The sequence below is a fragment of the Heterocephalus glaber genome, unplaced genomic scaffold (genome assembly GCF_053883595.1).
Source record: "Heterocephalus glaber isolate CG9 unplaced genomic scaffold, H.glaber_assembly_v1.0 deba00001538, whole genome shotgun sequence".
Taxonomy (NCBI): Eukaryota; Metazoa; Chordata; class Mammalia; order Rodentia; family Bathyergidae; genus Heterocephalus; species Heterocephalus glaber.
The window spans coordinates 28,793,587-28,816,784 of record NW_028258333.1 but is presented as its reverse complement, the minus strand read 5'-3'; the positions used below and the strand labels follow the sequence as shown (position 1 = coordinate 28,816,784).

The 23,198-nt window shown below is 37.6% G+C and overlaps 1 protein-coding gene across 9 annotated transcripts in view; it reads right to left on the bottom strand.

Moving 5' to 3' along the window:
* Ghr (growth hormone receptor) overlaps positions 1-23,198 on the bottom strand; it is a 284,924-nt gene that overhangs the window by 69,661 nt on the left and 192,065 nt on the right. For 5 of the 9 annotated variants that reach the window (XM_004848567.4, XM_004848568.4, XM_004848566.4 and 2 more), the window contains one exon: positions 22,406-22,471. The exons of the other annotated variants lie outside the window; for them this stretch is intronic. In XM_004848567.4, the coding sequence (XP_004848624.1) occupies positions 22,406-22,471 (66 nt within the window). The remainder of the gene's footprint in view (positions 1-22,405; positions 22,472-23,198) is intronic. 9 annotated transcript variants of the gene reach the window in all.

Below are 23,198 nucleotides of genomic sequence, written 5' to 3'. Positions count from 1 at the left end.
CTAAGAGAAGCTGAGCCTTGGGCTCCCAGAAATCACTCAGCAACAGTAAGGGAACTGAGTAGTCTTTGAAATTAAATTCTCTTCTTTTTGGTTATCATTTTGATTTCATCATGTTTATGTGAGCTTGAACCACTATGCTACCTGTAGTACTGTCAGCCTCAAAACCATAACCTGGGTTGATAGAGCAGATGGGAGTAGGCAGGGGGCTGGCAGTACAGTATGGGCAAGGGGAAGGTGGCTATGTTTAAATTCTCCGTGGGTCTGAAAATGCAAGCTCTTAAGTTATGGTCTCAAAGGGAAGTAGTTAGAAAGTACAAACAAATAAAAGCCTGTATTTTGAAAATTACAGCTAACTTTTTGGTTTGTGATTAAATTGAATCCATTGGTTATCTTTCTTTCTTTCCTTTTTTTGGTTTGTTTCTTTCAGGATTGATGGAAAGCTAGTCCACAGAATGTAAATACTTCATGGCCACAGAATGTTGGAATCTCTAGGGGGCTACAGTAATGTTGGCTATTTTATGATTTCATAAATTGCTTACACCAGCAGAGCTGTGTGCAAGTAAATACCACCCTGCTAGATAACAGCAGCAATGAGACCTTCAGCACAAGGTGACCTCCAGAGTGACCCACCTAGAGCCATGATGCAAATTCTAGCTAAGTCTTTTGTTTTCCCTTGCCACTTGGAAATAAATGTGTCTTTCAGCATCAAGTTTTCAGAACCACACACTTCAGCACAACCCATTTAATGTCTGGTCAGCTGGGACTCACACATGTTCTTGTTTTCTCAGTAATTATCTAAACTTTGTTCCATAAGAGCCTTTCCACTTTTCTGAGATATGACTCTGATCACTGGTGAGACTAATTGTGTGGGTTCTACTGGGAATGTGAATTGTGTTTATTTAGGAATGGGAATTGAATTCATGTGTTTCATGAAGAATTATTCAATTTTCATTATGGAATTTGTAAATAAACAGAAAGTAGAGAGCATGGTTTAACGAACACCTGCATATTAATCATCCAGTTTCAACAATAACTATTTTACCAATCCCGTTTTCTGTACTTTATCTGTTTTAAAAAATCATATGCATTCATTCACAACTCTAGTTTTGTATCTCTTATTCTTAAAAATAATATCATCATACCTAACAAATTCATAATTGTTGCTGAATATCATCTAATATCCAGTCTGTGCCCAAATTTTTAAAAATATCTCAAAAATATATTTGACAGTTCATTTGTTTGAATCAAGATGCAAACAAGGGCCACACCATATCTCTTAAATCTGCTTACTCCATGATGCACTTCCTTTCTTATTTTTATTATTTTATTTTTTTGAGACAGGGCCTTGCTATGTTGCCCAGGCTGGTAACAAACTTCTGAACATGAGTATTCTCTTGCCTCAGACTCCTGAATAGCTGAGATTACAAGCATGTGCCACTGCACTTGGCTTCTTTCTTCTTTTTATTACATCATTTTTTTGTTGTTGAAGAAACCAGAAAATTTTCTTCAGTTTATTGCATTTTTAAAGAATCATTTAACATGGTCCTCTATTCCTGTCATTTCCTATAAACTGTCAGTTCAATCTAGAGGCTTAATTCCAGTCAGTTCAACTCTCCTGGGCAGAATTATCAGGACTGATACCATGAACTTCTGTAACAGTACACACGTAATGTCTTTGGATAAGATGGATCTGATTTCAAGCTGTTGTCATTTGAGTCACCCAGGAGAGAGTATATCTAAGTATTTTATTATTCACTGATCATCTTATTTGGATCCATTATGTCATTAGGGTTATAAAATGGTTTTTCTAATCTTTCCAACACTTCTGCATTTATTAATTTGGATGTATCTATTAAAATTTACTTCACTAATTATTCTGAAATGTATTCATGCAAATATTCAAATTGCTTGATTATTTTGCTTGATGTAAAATTCTTAGAATAATGAGATGCCCTAGTATCCCCTCAAAAGTGGCCATTTAATAAAAAGTATCATAAACTTTTTTTTATCATAAACTATTGATGAATCATGTTCTGCTGATTTTGTGGGATTAGAATTATTATAAGAATACAAATGATGAAACCATCTTCCCTTTTAAAAGATACTCTTTACAATGCACAGAAACAGATCAGAGCCACTGAGAGGTTCTCCAATAAAGAAGTCTGCTTAGCTTTGCAAATCCCAGCATTTCCCAAGCAATGTAGAAATGGTGGGATAAATGTATGAAGGGGAGGATTCTTTGAAGTAGTATGTGGTAATAACTTGTGGATGGTACATTTTACCCCCAATACAAATCTGGGGTGGATACATTTTATTTCCCAAGGATATGCTCAAATCCTAAACTCTGATACTTGTAAATGTGACTTTATTTGGAAAAAGAGTCTTTGGAGATATAATTAAGGTAAGAATCTTAAGAAGAGATCGTCCTAAATTAGGTTAAATGCTAAATTCAGGGACGGGTTTCGTTATAAGATATAGAAAGAAGAATAGATAAAGAGAAATAAAAAAGTAAAAATGAAGACAGAGGCAGAGGTTAGAGTGATGGATCTATACAGCAAGAAACACCAAATTGGTGGCAGCCACTAGAACTTAGGAGAATGGCATGGAACAGATTTTCCTCAGAAACTCCTAAAAGAATCATGATGACAACTTGATTTTGGACTTCTGGTCTTCCAGAACTGTAAGAAAATAGATTCCTGTTGTTAAGCCAGCAATTTGTTACAGAATCTATAGAAAACAAATTCAATACTCTTGAGCTCTGTCAATGTCTGAGGAAGAGCGCCAGCATCATCATTTACTGAAAGTGTCCACAGTGTGACCACTAAGAATCACCACTTTATTATCTTGAGGCTTTAAGAATTGACTGTCTATACTGACAATCCAGTAGAATTTTAGGCTCTTCCTGTGGTTTTAGAACCACCAACAAAGCTCTTCTGCCATTTATCTCCAAGTCTCTGTTTTAAAAGAAAGTGGCCCCACCAAAAATATTTTCACCCCAGATTTTTATATTCAACTGAAAACACTTTATTTTTTTTCTTGTTTTATTTTTAATGCTTTGTCTTCTTGGATATCTTTTTGATATGCTTCTTCCCTTTCAGTCTTTTGATTTCTCCAAGTGTAGCCAGGGATGTCTTCATCATTCCATCAATAATTAATAACTAATAAATAAGGCACTTGCTCATAAGTATCTCAGCAAGCAGAAGTTTTCAGGACACAAAGGAGCTGGTGTAATTATTCTGGTTTTTCAGGTCTACGAGCTTCTTAAATTGTGGCTTATCATACCCTAAAAAGTTGTTCACTAAAGTTCAAGCAAGATTATTTAGTAAAGAAAACTAAATTTTGAAGAACTTTCCAGAGACAAATTTTACCTAATTCCAAATTTTTCCTCTAGCTGATCTTTTACTCAGGAAAAGCACAATCTGTAGGGTGAAATGTAAGGGAGAGGGTAGTGATAATGAAGGTGGGATAAGATGGTTAGGGAATATTCTTCCTTCTTATGTAGTAGCAGAGTTCTGAGCAGAGCTCTTGATCTAACTCTTCCAGCCAGCCACAGCTATCCTGGGCACTTAACTACAAGATAATATATCATTTATGCCACTGTTGAAATTGATCCAGAAAAGCTCCTTATGCCTTAATTTCTGAAGCAAAATCAAATTTTAACTTAGAACTTCTAGGAGCTTATAAATGTACACATAAAAGAATCCAACCAGTTCAGTTTGGCTATCTGTTATCTGAAATGCTTTGAACCAGAAATATTTTGGATTTTTATTTTTTTCAAATTTTGGAATATATGCATATATTTCATTAGATAACTTGGGGATAAGGTCCAAGACTTAACATGAAATTTACTTATATTTCATACACACCTAATATACATACCTAAATGTAATTTTATTCAATATTTTTAGCATACCTGTATTTCAATTGTGACCCATTAAATGAGGCAGGTATGGAATTTTCCATTTATATTATTATATCAGCACTCAAAAAGCTTCAGATTTTGGAGTGTTTTGGACTTTCACAGAAAGAACATTCAACTTGTGTAACAGTACGTGATTATTGACAAATGTCTCATCCAGCCAGTAAATGTTCTAAAAGCTGGGAGAAATGAACTTTGGACTGAGTTTAGTTCAGTTCAGGTAAAGTTGCCCTTTTGGAAAAAAGGAATAAGTTTGTTTTAATGGCATAGGTTTTAGTTATCTGTACAGTCTCATCTCTTTTATATCTAAAGACAGTCTTTAGCAGGGAAAGGAGAAAGGACAAGGAACATTACTCTACCAGGTGCCAAGTACTGTAATAAGCATTTGATCTAATATTGTCTAATGGCTGCCAGGAGGGAAGACGTTGAAGCCATAAAACCAGCCCAGGCTGCCTCTTCCACCTATACCCCCTGTTGGCTTTGAGGGTCTGTCTTTCTGGGCCTGTGCCCCGTATCAGACTCTGGTTGTCCTGAGTTTAGTGAGTCTCTCAGGCCTCCCCTTTTAGAACTCCCCCCCTTTTCTATCTGCAAAAAGCCAACTTAACCTATCAACCAGACTAAGGTGCTAAGAACAGCATAAAAACAAGGCATCTTAAACTAGGATCTTCCAGGATCCAAGATTAATTTTTGACAGAAATAAATGGCAATTAAGACATACCTATAACATTTAACATTAAATCGAATTTTCTCTAAACTAGGCCATACAGGCATTTTCTGAGGTCTGTGAAATTTTATAATTTCTTTGAAAAATATACTATCAAGGATAAGATATGATACGCTAGATGCAAGGCCTTTCCTATCCTCCCAGAAATTATAAACTTAAATAGATGATAAGTTTGGCAAATGAAGAGAAAGGATAAATAATGTCCTTGCAGTGACCAGGAAATTCCAATTCTTTGAGGAGTAGTAACAGTAATCATACTACAGGTTGAACATCCCTAATCCAAAAATGTGATGCTCAAAAAGTTTCAGAGTTTGTAGCATTTCAAATTTTCAATCTTCCAATTAGGGATGCTCAGTTGATAAAATTTACTTAAATATTCCAAAATCTGAAAAACTCCAAAATCTGAAGACACTATGGTCCCAAGTATTTTGGATAAGTGACACTCATCCTATAGTAGTAACAGTAGAAATAACAGTAGTGAAAGTCATAAAATACATAACATATATTCCATATATCCTTTGTTTCAGGAGCTTTCCTGTATACCCATTTGTTCCTCATAATGACTTGCTGAAATAGATGTTGACATTTCGACTGATGGGTGTATGAGACAGTTCAGAGTCTTCAGCTCCACTAACTGCAAACAGGATGTGGGTCCAACTGAAACCAATAACAGAGCTTGCTACAACTACCACTACCTGGTAAGACCAAGCACCTCTGAGACTTTTGTAGGAATTTTTGTTTGTTTTCCTTTCATGAGAAAGAAAAAGAAAGAGGAAATCCATCCACTGCTGTCAGATTTGAGAAGAGTTATGTTACTTAATCTGTGAAGTTTTAGTGTTGGGAGAAACACCATGAAATCTATGCTAGTACCTTTCTCCCCACTTTACTTCTCCATTTGCTCTCAGGTAATTCTTAGAACTCAGCATGGTATTCATTTAACAATTCTTAACTTTCCATTTTGTGCAAGGCCATGACTAAGTCATGAGGAGGGGAGCAGAAGATATAAAGATGAGGAAAACTCAGTCTGCTCTCAAAAGAAAGAAAGAAAACGTCTGGACAAGCCACTTGTGTTCAGTGCAAAAGAGGCACAGCTTCCAAAGGTTTTGGGATTCACAGAAAGGAGAACTTCTGTCAGCAAAAACAGTGTTGGTGGTTTCTTCATGTAGCTGAAGACCTGTGTGTTTTGTGTGACAGAACTTCACATAGGCAAATTCATGAAGCCACATGTGCTGATAACAGAGAGCACAGATGGGTTTGTTGCAAATACTTGCTTTTACAATAATTAAAATTTGAGGTTTTAAAATTCTACTTATTAAGGAACATCAAGGGAGAAAAAAGAAAAACTATAGGCTGCTTTTTCTTGACACCTGAAAAGCCAAAATATAACCTCCCACATTAAAGACATGAATGACACTTGAGAATACCCCAAGGGCTCAGAATAGCCTTCAAATATACATCTACTATGATATTGTGAGGTTTTAGATTTGTAAGACTTTATAGTGCACAATTTCCTACAGGAAAGTTCTTAAAATCTGTATTCTTTAGCACATGTTCAGTAGTAGCAATTTATAAAAGATCTACAAACCTGCAAAGTCAAGTTTGCTCTGAAACAGAAGCTGGGTTTTACACTGACTTTTCATAAAATAAATATGCCATAATGATGATTCACCTTAGACAGCCAGTTGCAAGAAACTGCCTCTGGAATCCATTGCCAAACATTCATGTGTTCAGCTTTCATGTGCTGGAGTAACTTTAACAGTAATGAATGAAATTTCTATATGTCCATAACCAATTAGCAGATACAGTTAATCCTTACCTCACAATATAGTTTATTTCAGAAGACTTGACTATGAAATAAACTAGCAGAGTGAATCCTGTATTTTCATTAATGGTAATTACTAAATTGAAAGTAACTACAGCAGACTAAATAGTACCTATACTTGAATACATTGTTAAAGCCATAAATCTTTTTTACCTGTGATGTGTAGTCTGCTTTTATACAGATTAACTTGTAGAAAAGTCAGGGCACATCCACGTAAGATTAAAAATATTGTATTTGGTACACAAGTGTATACTATCTCAAAAGACTGTTCATACAAGCAGGCACTTTATGGATGAAGGGCCCTTCTGGAATGACAGCTTCATATGTCCTCTCCCAGTGAGAGGTTGCTGTGTGCAGAAGCTGGGGTTCTCTTGAGTTCAGGGATTAAAGAGTTGTTTTTAAAACTATGGGACTAAGCAGCAAATCAGTGGGCTGCAGGCAAGCATTCAAAGTTCACAACTAACTCTGGGATGCTAGCCTTCTCGAGTTTCCAAAAAGTGTTCATCACCCACTGGGGTCACCCAGGGTGAAGGAATGTTTGTCTTGAATTTCATCCTTAAAAAATGTGTGCTGTACTGTGGCAGAGAAACCATGTTAGGAATCAGTATAGACAGTATACACAGGCACACTGGAAGTTTTAGGAAGATCCTTACTCATTCTTTTCAGACTTAAAAAATATACGCACTTTGAAGAATAGGGCTTTCCTAACTATTTTCTTATTGTTTGGTTTCCAAAAGAAGCACAAAATCTGGCTAAATATATTTACCATCAAAAGGGATCTCTATTCCAGAGTTTTAGTAACAGCAGGTTTAGCATGTGCACAGAAAAGAAAAGGTTGCTTGTAAATAAGTGGTAGATATCTATTTACCACAGACTATGGCTCGACAGACTGTTGGAAGTTAAAGGAGGAAAAAACCTTAAGATCTAATATTTATCTTATAAAGTCTTTATTTCCAAACCATGACATGTGAAAGCAAGCCAGTGTATATTAAGGCATAAAGATGTATGAAACTAATGGCAGTAATTATCTGCATATTTCAGGCTGGAAAACAGTCACTGCAGTCTATATTTGAGATAAGTTAACACTGCTGCTTTGTTTGAATTATTGCTACACATTATCTACACTTCATTTTGGTATGTAAGGACAGATACATACACTGCACTGACATTTTTATTGCTCTCTATTTGGTGTGTTGAGAGACCTCATTATGTCGTCTTTTCCATACCTTGATTTTCCTTGTATAGAGTGCATAATTCTACCTGCAGGCCTCCTATTTTCTAAGAAGCAAGGAAGAAGGATAAATAGTATTTCTGGAATGATCTGGAGATTAGTGCTGCATGTGAGTCAGGAGAGCTTACCATTCGTTTGGGTACAAGAAAAAGCCAACATAAACAATTTCCTTAAAAGGGATCACAAGAATCTCTGTTTACTTACTGAATCGTTTGCTGAATCTTTTATAAACAAGTAGACTGTCAAGAATTCGAAGCCAGCATCAGTGTCAGAACTCTCTATCAGTGCTGCTTCCTAATGCATGTCTAAAGCTCAAACTCCTTGTAACAAAGTAATGCTGCACGTTCACTGCAAGGCACCATCCCTGCAAAGACATACTTGCCTTATGTTGTGCCTTTTTCAACTCTGCTGTCAAGTAATAAGATCTTAATGTTGAAACTATCTGCTAAATAAGACTGCTTAAAACTGAGAGATCTGTTCAGCAGTTATGGGGGCAGTGATAGGATGCAGCCAGGAGTAGGGCTACTAACTAGCTATTTCCATGCAAGTGAAAGTGCCAATAGGACACAAAAATGATGCCATAGTGTAGTCCTGCAATATGTCCCAAAATTAACCTGTGACATTAATTCTATAACCTGAAGTTAAGGTTTGTTGGAAGGCTTTCAGGAATAGACAAGAAAAATTTCTATTCCTGTATATCTTTATCTTTCATCTTTTTAAAAATTTGGTACCTGGAATCAAATTCAGGACTTTGAGGTTGCCGGGCAGGTGTGGTGCCACTGAGCTACATCCCCAGCCCTATACTTCATCTTTAATAAATGACTATTGGTCGCGCGGAAGACACCAAATTAACTCGCTGCAGACAGGCAGGTCTGCCCACACCCTACGGAGGTCCCCAGTCGCGCGGTGGAACACAAGCCGAATCAGCCCGCTGCAGACAGGCAGGTCTGTGCACGCCCTACCGAGGAGGTCCTGAGTGGCTCGGAAGACACCGAATCACCCCGCTGGAGACAGGCAGCCACCTGATTCCACACTACAAAGACGCAGAGGACACCAGACCACCAGACCAAGGTACTGAGTCCCACTGTTCCTGGCCCAGAGGTAGGGGCTTCTGAGCTGTCGTCCCACTGCTCCTGGTCCAGAGGAAGGGGCTTCCCAGTCACCATCCCTCCCGCTGCTCCCAGCCCAGAGGAAAGGGCTTTTGGGCCACCTTCTGTCCAGCTGCTCCTGGCCCAGAGGAAGGGGCTTCCAGGCCACCATCCCTCCCACCGCTCCCAGCCCAGAGGTAGGGGCTTCTGAGCCACCATCCCACTGCTCCTGGTCCAGAGGAAGGGGTTTCCCGGCCACCATCCCTCTGGCTGCTCCCAGCCCAAAGGAAAGGGCTTTTGGGTCACCATCCCTACCACTGCTCCCGGCCCCTGTCCCACCTCACCCAACTCAGAGGAGGTAATCCGTGCAGGTGCTAACAGCCCCACGCCCCAGTGGAAATGAGAAAAAAAATGTAAATAAGTCTCAAAATCAGACTTCCAGATCACCTACAGCAACCCCAAAGGGAAATGAGATGGAACACTCTGATACTCAACCACCTAGACCCGCTGAACTGGCAACAAAAGGGGATCTGGAAAAAATGAAATCAGAAATAATTTCTCAGATAACAGGAGAAATTGTGCCCCTACTGCAAGACATGATTAATAAATCTAGAGAGGAGCTGAGGAACATGATGGAATCCCAACATAAGAAACAAATGGAATCCATAAAACAGATGCAGATAGATTTCCAGGACATGAAAAATTCCATTGAAAGTCTACACAGCAGAATGAGCCAATGTGAGGACAGAATTTCAGATATAGAAGATAAGATTGCAATTCGTGACCAGGAAAAGAAAAATTGCTTCAAAATTATAAGGGAACATGAGAAATCAACCCAGCAGCTGCTAGATGATGTAAAGAAGAATAACATAAGACTGATTGGGCTCAATGAAGAAACAGCAGAGAGTGCAGATGACATAAAAAATCTCTTCACAGAAATAATGGCAGAAAACTTCCCAAGCAGGGGAAAAGAGCTTGACATACAGATAAGTGAGGCATATAGGACTCCAAATAGCCTTGAGCAAAAAAAAATCTACACATTGGCATATAATTTTGAAGATTCCAGAAACACAACAGAAGAACAAAGTTCTCCAAGCAGTCCGAGAAAAGAAACAAATCACATATAAAGGAAAGCCCATCAGAATCACAGCAGACTTCTCAACACAAACCATGAAGGCAAGAAGAGCTTGGAGTGACATATTCCAAGCCCTAAAAGAAAACAGCCTCCAACCCAGATTGATGTACCCTGCAAAACTTTCTTTGAAAATGGATGGAGAAATAAGATACTTTCATGACAAAGAGCACCTTAGGAACTTCGTGAACACCAAAGCAGCACTCTAAAAAATTTTACACAATATCCTAGGAAGAGACATTGAGGATCACAACCCCAGGAAGCAAAGCAGAATGAACCCATCTGGCATGACAAGAAATTAAATGTAAAGGGGGAGAACCAACAAAAAGAAAAAGTCATGGCCATGACAAGTCAATACATTTCAGTTATAACCATCAACCTTAATGGTCTCAATTCACCAGTCAAAAGAAATAGACTGGAAGAATGGGTCAAGAAGCAAAATCCACCAATATTCTGCATACAAGAAACACACTTAATTCAAAATGAAACTCATGGGCTGAAAGTTAAAGGGTGGAAAACAATACTCCATGCAATGGGAACCCCGAAGAAAGCAGGAGTAGCTATCCTCTTGGCAGATCAAGTAGATTTCAAACTAACACTGATTAAGAGAGATGAAGAAGGACACTACATCTTTGTAAAGGGAACAATCCAAGAGGAAAAGATGACAATCATAAATATCTATGCACCAAACACTAGTGCACCCAACTATATAAAACAAATACTAATGGACATGAAAAGTCATATATGCACTAATACAATTGTTGTGGGTGACCTCAACACCCCACTGTCACAAATAGATAGATCAACTAGACAAAAAATAAGTCATGAAATACTAGAACTCAATGAAACTCTTGAACAAATGAACTTATCAGATATTCACAGAGTCTTCCACCCCACAAAATCAGAATACACATTCTTCTCAGCTGCACATGGGTCATTCTCCAAAATATACCCCATACTCACACATAGAACATGTTTAAGTAAGTACAAAGGAACTGAAGTTATCCCCTGTATATTATCAGACCATAGTGAGATGAAATTGGAGATCCATAGCAAAAGTAACTTAAAACATTTCATAAACATGTGGAAATTGAATAACACACTTCTGAATAACCAATGGGTCACAGAGGAAATTAAAGAAGAAATCAGACAGTGCTTTCAATTAAATGACAATGACAATACAACATATTGGAATCTATGGGACACAATGAAAGCAGTCTTATGAGGGAAATTCATAGCAGTGAATACGCATATTAGGAAAACAGACCAAGCCCAATTAAACAACCTGATGCTGCACCTCAAACTTCTAGAAAAAGAAGAGTAGGACAAACCCAAAGCTCATACAAGGGAGGAAATTATAAAGATCAGAGGAGAAATCAATGCAATGGAGAATAAGAGAATGATACAAAAAATCAATGAAGTCAAGAGTTGGTTCTTTGAAAGAATCAACAAAATTGACAAACCTTTAGCCAACCTTGTCAGAAAAAGGAAAGAAAAGGTCCAAATCCATGCAATTAGGAATGAAAAGGGTGAAATTAAAACAGACCCAGCAGAAATCCAGAGGATCATCAATACCTACATCCAGAACCTATACGCCAATAAGTTGGACAACACAGAAGAAATGGACAGATTCCTAGATACATATGAATTACCAAAGTTGAACGAAGAAGACCTAAAAATTCTGAACAACCCAATATCAACCAATGAAATTAAAAATATAATTAAAAACTTATCAACTAAGAAAAGCCCAGACCCTGATGGCTTTACTGCTGAATTCTACAAGACATTTAGAGAGGAACTCCTGCCACTACTGTTTAAACTCTTCAATGAAATTGAAAGGGAAGCAATACTCTCAAATTCATTCCTGGAAGCAAGCATCACCTTGATCCCCAAATTAGAGAAAGACCCACCTGAAAAAGAGAACTACAGGCCAATCTCACTAATGAACATAGATGCAAAAATCCTTAATAAGATAATGGCAAACAGACTGCAGAAGATCGTCAAGAAGATCATATACCCTGATCAAGTGGGATTCATCCTAGGGATGCAGGGATGGTTCAATATAAGAAAATCAACTAATGTAATACACTATATCAATAGAGCCAAGGACAAAAACCATATGATTATCTCCATAGATGCAGAAAAAGCATTTGACCAAATCCAACATGCATTTGTGATAAAAACCCTACAAAAAATTGGAATAGATGGTCTCTACCTCAAACTGATAGAAGCCATCTATGAAAAACCAATAGCCAATATCACACTAAATGGTCAAAAGCTGAAATCCTCCACACTAAAATCAGGAATAAAGATAGCTAATGAAGAAGTCAAATTGTCATTATTTGCAGATGACATGATACTCTATATAGAAGACCTCAAGAACTCCACCAAAAGTCTTCTAGACTTAATAACCAAATTCAGTCAAGTAGCTGGTTACAAGATCAACAGACAAAAATCAATAGCTTTCCTCTACACCAATGACAGACTCACTGAGAGAGAATTAGGGGACATAATTCCTTTCACAATAGCATCCAAAAAAGTGAAATACCTAGGAATCATCCTAACAAAAGAAATCAAAGACCACTTCTCTGAAAACTATGGCACTCTGAAAAGAGAGATTGAAGATGATATCAGAAAATGGACAGACATTCCCTGCTCCTGGGTAGGAAGGATTAATATAGTGAAAATGGCCATATTTCCAAAGCTGCTAGATAGATTTAATGCAATTCCAATTGAGATCCCAGGAGCATACTTCATAGACCTCGAGAAAACAATCCAAAAATTCATTTGGAACAAGAAGAGACCCAGAATAGCAAAAGCAATTCTAGGTAACAGAGACATGGCAGGGGGTATCACAATCCCCAACCTGCAACTCTACTACAGTGCTACTGTGATAAAAACAGCATGGTACTGGCAAAGAAACAGACCTGAAGACCAGTGGAACAGATTGGAAGATGCAGAAACAACTCCAGACACACTCAGCCATCTCATCTTTGATAAAGGAGCCAAACACCCTCACTGGAGGAAAGATAGCCTCTTTAATAAATGGTGCTGGAAAAATTGGGCTTCAACTTGCCAAAGATTAAAACTCGACATATATCTCTCACCATGCACTAAACTAAAATCAAAATGAATTAAAGATCTAAATATTAAAATAGAAACTCTGAACCAGTTGGAACAGAGGTTAGGTAGAACCCTTGAAGACATCGGTGTATGGAAAGATTTTATGAACAAAACCTCAGTTGCCCGTGAACTAGCACAAACAATCAACAAATGGGATCTCTTCTTATTAAAAAGCTTCTGCACAGCAAGAGAAACCACCAGCAGTGTGAAGAGACAATCCACAATGTGGGAAAAAATCTTCACCTGCTCTTCCTCAGACAAATGTCTACTATCTCAAATCTATAAAGAACTTAAAAAGATCAGACCTCCCAAATTTAAAGATCCAATCCAAAAATGGGCATCTGAAATGAACAGACATTTCTCAGAGGAAGAAGTAGAAATAGCAAATAAATCCATGAAAAAATGTTCAACATCACTGGTCATTCGAGAGATGCAAATGAAAACAAAGCTGAGATTCCATTTCACTCCCGAAAGAATGCCTGCTATCATGAAATCAACCAATAACAAATGCTGGCAGGGCTGTGGGGAAAGAGAAACCCTGCTCCACTGCTGGTGGGAGTGTAGACTGGTGCAACTACTGTGGAAATCAGTATGGAGATACCTCAAAGAACTAGGAGTGGAAGTCCCATTTGACCCTGCTATTCCACTGCTGGGGATCTTCACCAAAGAATTAAAAGAATCATACCGCAGTGATGTATGTGCACCCATGTTCATAGCAGCACAGTTTGTGATAGCTAAAACTTGGAAACAGCCCAAATGCCCATCAACTGGAGACTGCAGAAAGAAGATATAGGTTTTTTATAAAATGGAGTACTACTCAGCCATAAAAAATGAAAAATTGGAGACATTTATAGCTAAGTGGATGCACATTGAGGCAATACTCTTAAGTGAAATAAATAGGACACACATGTGTAAATACCAAATAGTTTCTCTGGTGTGAGAAACTGAAAGTGTAAATAAGGACTAAATGTATAATAGGTAATATGAAATAGGAAGAAAAGGGGCAAAGGGGACGGAAGTGGGAGGGCTAGGTGAAAGGATAGAAGGGAATGGGATTAATATGAGAAAATGGAAAAATGGAAACAAAATCTTTGTAAATAGGGAGGGCTGGAGGGGTTGAAGGGAGGGCTGGGCAAGGGTGAAAAATAAGAACCAAGAGAGACTATGTAAAGGTGCAAATTTCCAATGACATTGTGGGTTGTCTCTTCACACTGCTGGTGGTTTCTCTTGCTGTGCAGAAGCTTTTTAATAAGAAGAGATCCCAATTGTTGAATGTTTGTGCTAGTTCATGGGCAACTGAGGTTTTGTTCATAAAATCTTTCCCTAAACCATTGTCTTCAAGGGTTCTACCTAACCTCTATTCCAACTGGTTCAGAGTTTCTATTTTAATATTTAGACCTTTAATCCATTTTGATTTTAGTTTAGTGCATTGTGAGAGATATATGTCGAGTTTTAATCTTTGGCAAGTTGAAGCCCAATTTTTCCAGCACCATTTATTTAAGAGGCTATCTTTCCTCCAGTGTGGGTGTTTGGCTCCTTTATTGAAGATGAGATGGCTGAGTGTGTCTGGCATTGTTTGTGCATCGTCTAATCTGTTCCACTGGTCTTCAGGTCTGTTTCTTTGCCAGTACCATGCTTTTTTTTTTTTTTTAATCACAGTAGCTTTGCAGTATAGTTTCAGGTTGGGGATTGTGATACCCACTGCCATGTCTCTGTTACCTAGAATTGCTTTTGCTATTCTGGGTCTCTTCTTGTTCCAAATGAATTCTTGGATTTTTTTTCTCAAGGTCTATGAGGTATGCTGCTGGGATCTCAATTGGAATTGCATTAAATCTATAGGGCAGTTGTTGAAGTATGGCTATTTTCACTATATTAATCCTTTCTACCCAGGAGCAGGGGATGTCTGTCCATTTTCTGATATCATCTTCAATCTCTCTTTTCAGAATGCCATAATTTTCAGAGAAGAGGTCTTTGATTTCTTTCATTAGGTTGATTCCTAGGTATTTCACTTTTTGGATGCTATTGTGAAAGGAATTATTTCCCTAATTCTCTCTCAGTGAGTCTGTCATTTGTGTAGAGGAAAGCTATTGATTTTTGTGTGTTGACCTTGTAACCAGCTACTTGACTGAATTTGGTTATTAAGTCTAGAAGACTTTTGGTGGAGTTCTTGGGGTCTTCTATATAGAGTATCATGTCATCTGCAAATAATGACAATTTGACTTCTTCATTTCCTATCTTTATTCCTTTCATTTCTTTCTCTTGTCTAATTGCTGTGGCTAATGTTTCCAGAACTCTATTGAACAAGAGTGGTGATAGTGGACATCCTTGTCTTGTTCCTGATTTGAGTGTGAAGGATTTCAATTTTTGACCATTTAGTATGATATGGGTTGTTGGTTTTTTATAGATGGCTTTTATCAGTTTGAGGTAGAGACCATCTATTCCAAGTTTTTGTAGGGTTTTTATCATAAATGTATGTTGGATTTGGTCAAATGCTTTTTCTGCATCCATGGAGATTTTTGTCCTTGGCTCTATTGATATAGTGCATTCATTTATTGATTTGTGTATATTGAACCATCCCTGCATCCCTAGGATGAATCCCACTTGATCAGGGTGTATGATCTTCTTGACGATCTTCTGCATTCTGTTTGCCAGTATCTTATTAAGGATTTTTGCATCTATGTTCATCAGTGAGATTGGCCTATATTTCTCCTTTTTGGTTGGGTCTTTCTCTGCTTTGGGGATCAAGGTGATGCTTGCTTCCAGGAATGAATTTGGGAGTATTGCTTCCCTTTCAATTTCATTGAAGCGTTTAAACAGTAGTGGCAGGAGTTCCTCTCTAAATGTCTTGTAAAATTCAGCAGTAAAGCCATCAGGGCCTGGGCTTTTCTTAGTTGATAAGTTTTTAATTATGTTTTCAATTTCATTGGTTGATATTGGGTTGTTTGGAATTTTTAAGTCTTCTTCGTTCCACTTTGGTAATTCATATGTATCTAGGAATCTGTCCATTTCTTCTGTGTTGTCCAACTTATTGGAGTATAGGTTCTGGAAGTAGGTATTGATGATCCTCTGGATTTCTGCTGGGTCTGTTTTAATTTCACCCTTTTCATTCCTAATTGCATGGATTTGGGCTTTTTCTTTCCTTTTTCAGATAAGCCTGGGTAAGGGTTTGTCAATTTTGTTGATTCTTTCGAATAACCAACTCTTGGCTTCATTGATTTTTTGTATTGTTTGCTTAGTCTCCATTGCATTGATTTCTCCTCTGATCTTTATAATTTCCTCCCTTGTATGAGCTTTGGGGTTGTCCTACTCTTCTTTTTCTAGAAGCTTGAGGTGCAGCATCAGATTGTTTATTTGGGCTCCTTCTGTTTTCCTAATATGCATATTCACTGGTATGAATTTCCCTCATAAGACTGCTTTCATTGTGTCCCATAGATTCCGATATGTTTTATTGTCATTGTCATTTAATTGAAGAAACTGTCTGATTTCTTCTTTAATTTCCTCTGTGACCCATTGGTTATTCAGAAGTGTGTTGTTCAATTTCCATGTGTTCATGAAATTTTTCAAGTTTCTTTTGCTATGGATCTCCAATTTGAATGCACTATGGTCTGATAATACACAGGGGATAACTTCAATTCCTTCGTACTTACTTAAACATGTTCTATGTGTGAGTATGGGGTATATTTTGGAGAATGACCCATGTGCAGCTGAGAAGAATGTGTATTCTGATTTTGTGGGGTGGAAGACTCTGTAAACATCTGTAAAGTTCTTTTGTTCAAGAGTTTGATTGAGTTCTAGTATTTCATGACTCATTTTTTGTCTAGTTGATCTATCTATTTGTGACAGTGGGGTTTTGAGGTCCCCCAGTACAATTGTATTAGTGCATATATGACTTTTCATGTCTGTTAGTATTTGTTTTATGTAGTTGGGCACACTAGTGTTTGGTGCATAGATATTTATGATTGTCATCTTTTCCTCTTGGATTCTTCCTTTTACAAGGATGTAGTGTCCTTCTTCATCTCTTTTAATCAGTGTTGGTTTGAAATCTACTTGATCTGCAAAGAAAATAGCTACTCCTGCTTTTTTTCGGGTTCCCGTCACATGGAGTATTGTTTTCCACCCTTTAACTTTCAGCCCATGAGTTTCATTTTGATTTAAGTGTGTTTCTTGTATGCAGCATAATGTTGGATTTTGCTTCTTGACCCATTCTTCCAGTCTATTTCTTTTGATTGGTGAATTGAGACCATTAACATTGGTGGTTATAACTGAAATGTATTGACTTATCATTGTCATGACTTTTTCTTTTTGTTGGGTTCTCCCCCTTTACATTTAATTTTTTGTTGTGCCAGATGGGTTCATTATGCTTTGCTTCCTGGGGTTGTGATCCTCAATGTCTCTTCCTAGGATATTGTGCAAAATTTTTTGGAGTGCTGCTTTGGTGTTCACGAAGTTCCTAAGGTGCTCTTTGTCATGAAAGTATCTTATTTCTCCATCCATTTTCAAAGAAAGTTTTGCAGGGTACATCAATCTGGGTTGGAGGCTGTTTTCTTTTAGGGCTTGGAATATGTCACTCCAAGCTCTTCTTGCCTTCATGGTTTGTGTTGAGAAGTCTGCTGTGATTCTGATGGGCTTTCCTTTGTATGTCATTTGTTTCTTTTCTCTAACTGCTTGGAGAATTTTGTTCTTCTGTTGTGTTTCTGGAATCTTCACAATTATATGCCTATGTGTAGATTTTTTTTGCTCAAGGCTATTTGGAGTCCTATATGCCTCACTTATCTGTATGTCAAGCTCTTTTCCCCTGCTTGGGAAGTTTTCTGCCATTATTTCTGTGAAGAGATTTTTTATGTCATCTGCACTCTCTTCTGTTTTTTCATTAACTCCAATCAGTCTTATGTTATTCTTCTTTACATCATCTAGCAGCTGCTGGGTTGATTTCTCATGTTCCCTTATAATTTTGAAGCAATTTTTCTTTTCCTGGTCACGAATTGCAATCTTATCTTCTATATCTGAAATTCTGTCCTCACATTGGCTCATTCTGTTGTGTAGACTTTCAGTGGAGTTTTTCATCTCCTTGAAATCTATTTGCAACTGTTTTATGGATTCCATTTGTTTCTTATGTTGGGATTCCATCATGTTCCTCAGCTCCTCTCTAGATTTATTAATCATGTCTTGCAGTAGGGGCACAATTTCTCCTGTTATCTGAGAAATTATTTCTGATTTCATTTTTTCCAGATCCCCTTTTGTTGCCAGTTCAGTGGGTCCAGATGGTTGAGTATCAGAGTGTTCCATCTCATTTCCCTTTGGGGTGCTGTAGCTGATCTGGAAGTCTGATTTTGAGACTTATTTACATTTTTTCTCAATTTGACTGGGGGGGGGCGCTGTTGACCCCTGCATGGATTACCTCCTCTGAGCTGGGAGAGGTGGGACATGGGCTGGGAGCAGTGGTAGCGATGGTGACCCAAAAGCCCTTTCTTGTGGGCTGGGAGCAATGGGCGGGATGGTGACCCAGAAGCCCCTTCCTCTGGGCCAGGAGCAGTGGGATGGCTGCTCAGAAGCCCCTACCTCTGGGCCAGGAGCAGCGGCACTCAGTACCATGGTCTGGTGGTCCGGTGTCCTCTGCGTCTTTGTAGTGTGGAACCAGGTGTCTGTACGGGGTGGGGGTGGGGGGCTGTCCAGTGCATTGTTGCAGCGGGGATGGCTGATTCGGCATGTTCCGTGCAACTCGCGAGCTCGGTAGGGCGTGCACAGACCTGCCTGTCTGCAGCGGGCTGTTTCAGCGTGTTCTGAATGACTTGCAACCTCGGTAGGGCCTCCATTTTCTGATACCATCTTCTATCCCTTTTCAGAGTGCTATAGTTTTCAGAGAAGAGGTCTTTGATTTCTTTTGTTAGGTTGATTCCTAGGTATTTCAGTTTTTTGGATGCTATTGTGAAAGGAATTGTTTGTCAGTGACTGAGTTCTTAAACCACTGTGCTAGAATATCTTTCCCCCAGATTGAGAAAGGGCTACAGAGATTCCAGAGAGGAAGCATGTATCCTCTTGGGGGAACTGGGATAATTCTATGGATAGTGATTTGTGAACATGCCTTAAAGGACAAAATCCACAGAAGATTGTCTCCAACTGGGAAGAAAGTGTAGGGAACAAATGGCTAATAAGATATAATAATGTAAAAAGACAGGAAACATAAATATGGGGTACTTTGCATAGAAAGGAGATAGGAAAGCGACAAAGCCCATGTTGTAGAATGTCTTGAGTGCCTGGGAGATGAATTTATTTGTAATTTAGAAAACAGTGCAAAGCCATTGAAAGTGATTATACAGAAGAATCATTGAATTAGAGGTAGGCAGGAATTAATCTGGAAGCAGAGTAGGGTGGCTTGGAAAAGAGAAAAATTGGAAGTAGAAAGAAAAATTAGGAAGTTGAGAGTCCAGTTAAGAACACATAAGGATTAAAAAAAAAAAAAAAAAAGAACACATAAGGACCTGAACGAGGAAGATGGTATTTACTTTATTAAAGTTTTGTCTTGTAAAAGTGTTTATAAAATGTGAAAGTTGAAACTAATTCACAATTGTGAGGGAAATTATTCATGAACTTCTAAAAATTTTAAGGAATTCATTTTCAATGTCCATCTACTTTTTTATTCATTAAGTTTATTGGTACATTTGAGATATACAATATGATGACATTCATCATCGGGAATTTGTACCTTTGCATGATGTATCTTGGTTCTTATTTTTTTCCCCATTCCCCTGCCCTCCCTTCAATCCCTTCACCCCTCTCTATTTACAAAGACTTTGTTTCTGTTTTTCCCTTTTCTCATATTTTTGCCTTTTCCTTCTTTCCTTTCCTGTATCCTTTCCAGTTTCCCTTCCCCTTCCCCTTTGGACCTTTTCTTCCTATTTCATGAGTGTCCATCTATTTGAAAATTTTCTGGAGTTCTTTCAAAACTTAATTCTGATCTCAATCATTAATGTTTATATACATAGTGCTTGTTTTTTTAAATTCTTAGATCAACTCATGCTTTAGGGGGCAGTCAATGAAATTTTAGTATTTTGCTCCAGTTGGATGGATATTCACTTCATTTGAAGGTAGAAATGCCACTGATTACAAAATTTGTTTTTTTTTCCTGATATATAAAAAATTCAGAAAAAGTAATGACCTTTTTAAAATGAGAGGAAGAAAACCCTCAGAGAGATATGCAATCATCTGAACATTTTGCCTTTAATAAAATATTATATATTTGGCCCAAATGTTCATCAAATCTCTGAAAAGAGATTTTATTTTATTTTTATTTTATAAGGATTTGTTTTGAATCTGAAATTTTAAAGAAAGTACATGTAGGAAAGGTATAAATAATAATAGAGAATTCTCAGCCTATTTCACATTGAACTCTAGATTTTTATGTAAAATTAACTCCCTAGGGAGAACATGAGGCCTTTGATGTCAGAACAGTATTTTAGTCTCTCAGGATGGAGACCCTAATGTTGGGTGCAGAGCAGAGAATTGGATTTGAGATACAGTAACAATGTACACAGTGACACAGGGAGGTGGTACGAGCATCTGGGTCTGTCACATCTGAATGAGATGCTTCTATGATAAAAGTTGCTCATGTCAAGCACATGCCCTGTGCCAGGTGTGCCCTTCCCATCCCACAGCAGGACTTAATTCATCTGATCATTCCTGGGACAGAGGGCAGGTGATGTATGCAAAGAAAAAGCTGAAAGAAAGATAAGATCTTTCCTTGTGTAAGGAGGTCATGTCTATGTGAGTCACCATTATGTGAATGACAATTATCTAGTCTTCTTACTTATCACAAAGACAGAAAATCACAACATGCCAAATGACTGGTAGGAAGCTGTTCAACACATCTGCCTTATATGGATGCTGCATTTCAACAGAACAAGATGGTTAAGCTCCTCAGACTCTGGAGAAAGCATAATACCCTCTTTCCCTGAAAATAAGACCTATCCGGAAAACAAGTTCTAGCATAATGTCTCTTCTAAAATTATGCTGGATCTTGTTTTCTAGGTAGGTCTTATTTTGGGAGAAATACAGTACCATTTGAAGGAAAAGCAGAGGGTGATATCTTATGTGGAGGATAATTCCTATGTAACTTGTACACCATTAGAAAAACATCCTTAACTGGTTCCTCCTCATTTCTTTACAGTAAGTAAAAATTAAAGGTCATTTTATTTATTGAATGAAGCTTTGGAATATACTATCTAGCTTAATCCAAAGATAATCAAACAATTACCCGTTTTTTTGTTTTTTGTTTTTACAATCCATCACATTACTTAGGAGCAGATTAACATGTCAGATTCTTCTAAGTCAGGAGGATTGTACAGGGTTTGTGGTCTGGCACAAATAACAAATGGATGACATTCATTAAAAAAGCATCAACCCTCAATTTGGGTCACCTCCAAGGAAATGATGTTTAAATCTTACATTAGAAATGTACTCTTCAATTTAGTCATAAAATCCAAATTATGGTTTTATGACACTAGAATTACCAACAAAACAGCAGTATCTTAAGCTCAATTGACACACTCACTGTCTTCCCTTTCTTTACTACATAATAAGGACTCTAACATATAGTTCAACTGATTAAAAAAATGTACCTTAAAATTTAATTAAAGAAGTACCTACTCTGAGATCAGTGATTTTTAGGTGATGTAAGGGATTTAGAAAGAGCACAAACATGGGTTTTGACTTGAAGTTGAATATAATGAATTCACTTACGCAGCCCACCCAATTGAGTGAGTTCAGTGCATATTGCCGACATACACACAAAAATGGGAGAACTGCAGACAAAATTCCATGGAAGCAGAGAAGACAAAAATCTGTTTGGTTCTCAAGGATTTGGGGAAGCTTCCCCAAGATCCAATGTTTGAGTTTAGACTTATGGATGATGTGGAGATTGTTGAAAGACAAAAAGTGGAGGGGTGATGTCATTCCAAAGAGAAGAGACAGCTATAGGAAGCAGAATTTTGAAATATACAACAATCTGGAAGGGTAAGTTTAGCTCTCTGTCAATATAATCATTAGATAAATACCTCAAAATAATAATAGAAATGACGTTAAAATGTTTTCAAAAGAGATAATTTCCTAAATTCAACAAATGTTGATCTATAATAATAAATCATTTCCTATTTTTTCCTCCATTAATTTGGTCTTACTTCATCTCCAACCATAAGCAAAATAGATAGATAAAGCCTTGTAAAAAAATTGAAAATAAATCCCCCCAAATTATTTTATCTTTAAAATTTTAATTTAGTGACTCGGTTATCAATCTCAAAGGAAACAAGAAAAGATAGTACATTAGAGCATGGAAAATAACACTGAAGACTGCAATATAACTGAAATTCTTACTTGTTTCCAGGCTTGCATTAACTCTTTGCAGACTTGGGGGTGCACTGTCAGAAGTAGCTGTTGTGGCTGGAATAGGGAGAAGAAAACAATGGTCATCTCTATAAAATAAATAATCTGATGTGATTCTGTTACAGGATCATTTTAAGATGATAAAATTTGACTTGCTTTCTTGCAATACTCTCATTTTAAAAATTAAAGTTGCACCTATCTACTAAAAAGAACTAAAAAAATCTGAGCAAATGGAAACCTTTTGGTCTTCATTATCTCTGATCTTGTGCCTAGATTCAGTAGGGAATAATGAACAAAAAGCCTTCCTTTATAGTTTAAGTTCAAACTTGATTATTACAAAAGAAAACCCACCTTATTTTCAGGAATAATAGAAATAAATCTGTGAACAATCCTGGGAATAGGGAAGAATGAGGGGAAAACAAATGTTGGACAAGAAAGACAGAGAATTTTGTGATGGAAGATGGGGCAAGGAGTTATCTATTATAAAACCAGCTGCAATTTGATTGGCACTAGTAGCAAGTTGCATTAAAGACAGACAAAAGTGGAAAACAACCAATGTAGTTGCCATTCTACCTGGGTTGCTTCGCAAGTATCTCAGCTACAAAAGTGTGTGCCTGTTGTCTGGGCTTTGTGGAGAATGTTGTTTCTCTAGACTCCCCAATCAGACCATGTTCCCTCTGGGTTTTATTTAGAGCAGCACTTGTGGCCAGGCCCACAACAAACACGGAGCTTTTCCTCAAGGGCAATGAAGCTACTACTTGTGAAATATATATTTGGTCTTCTT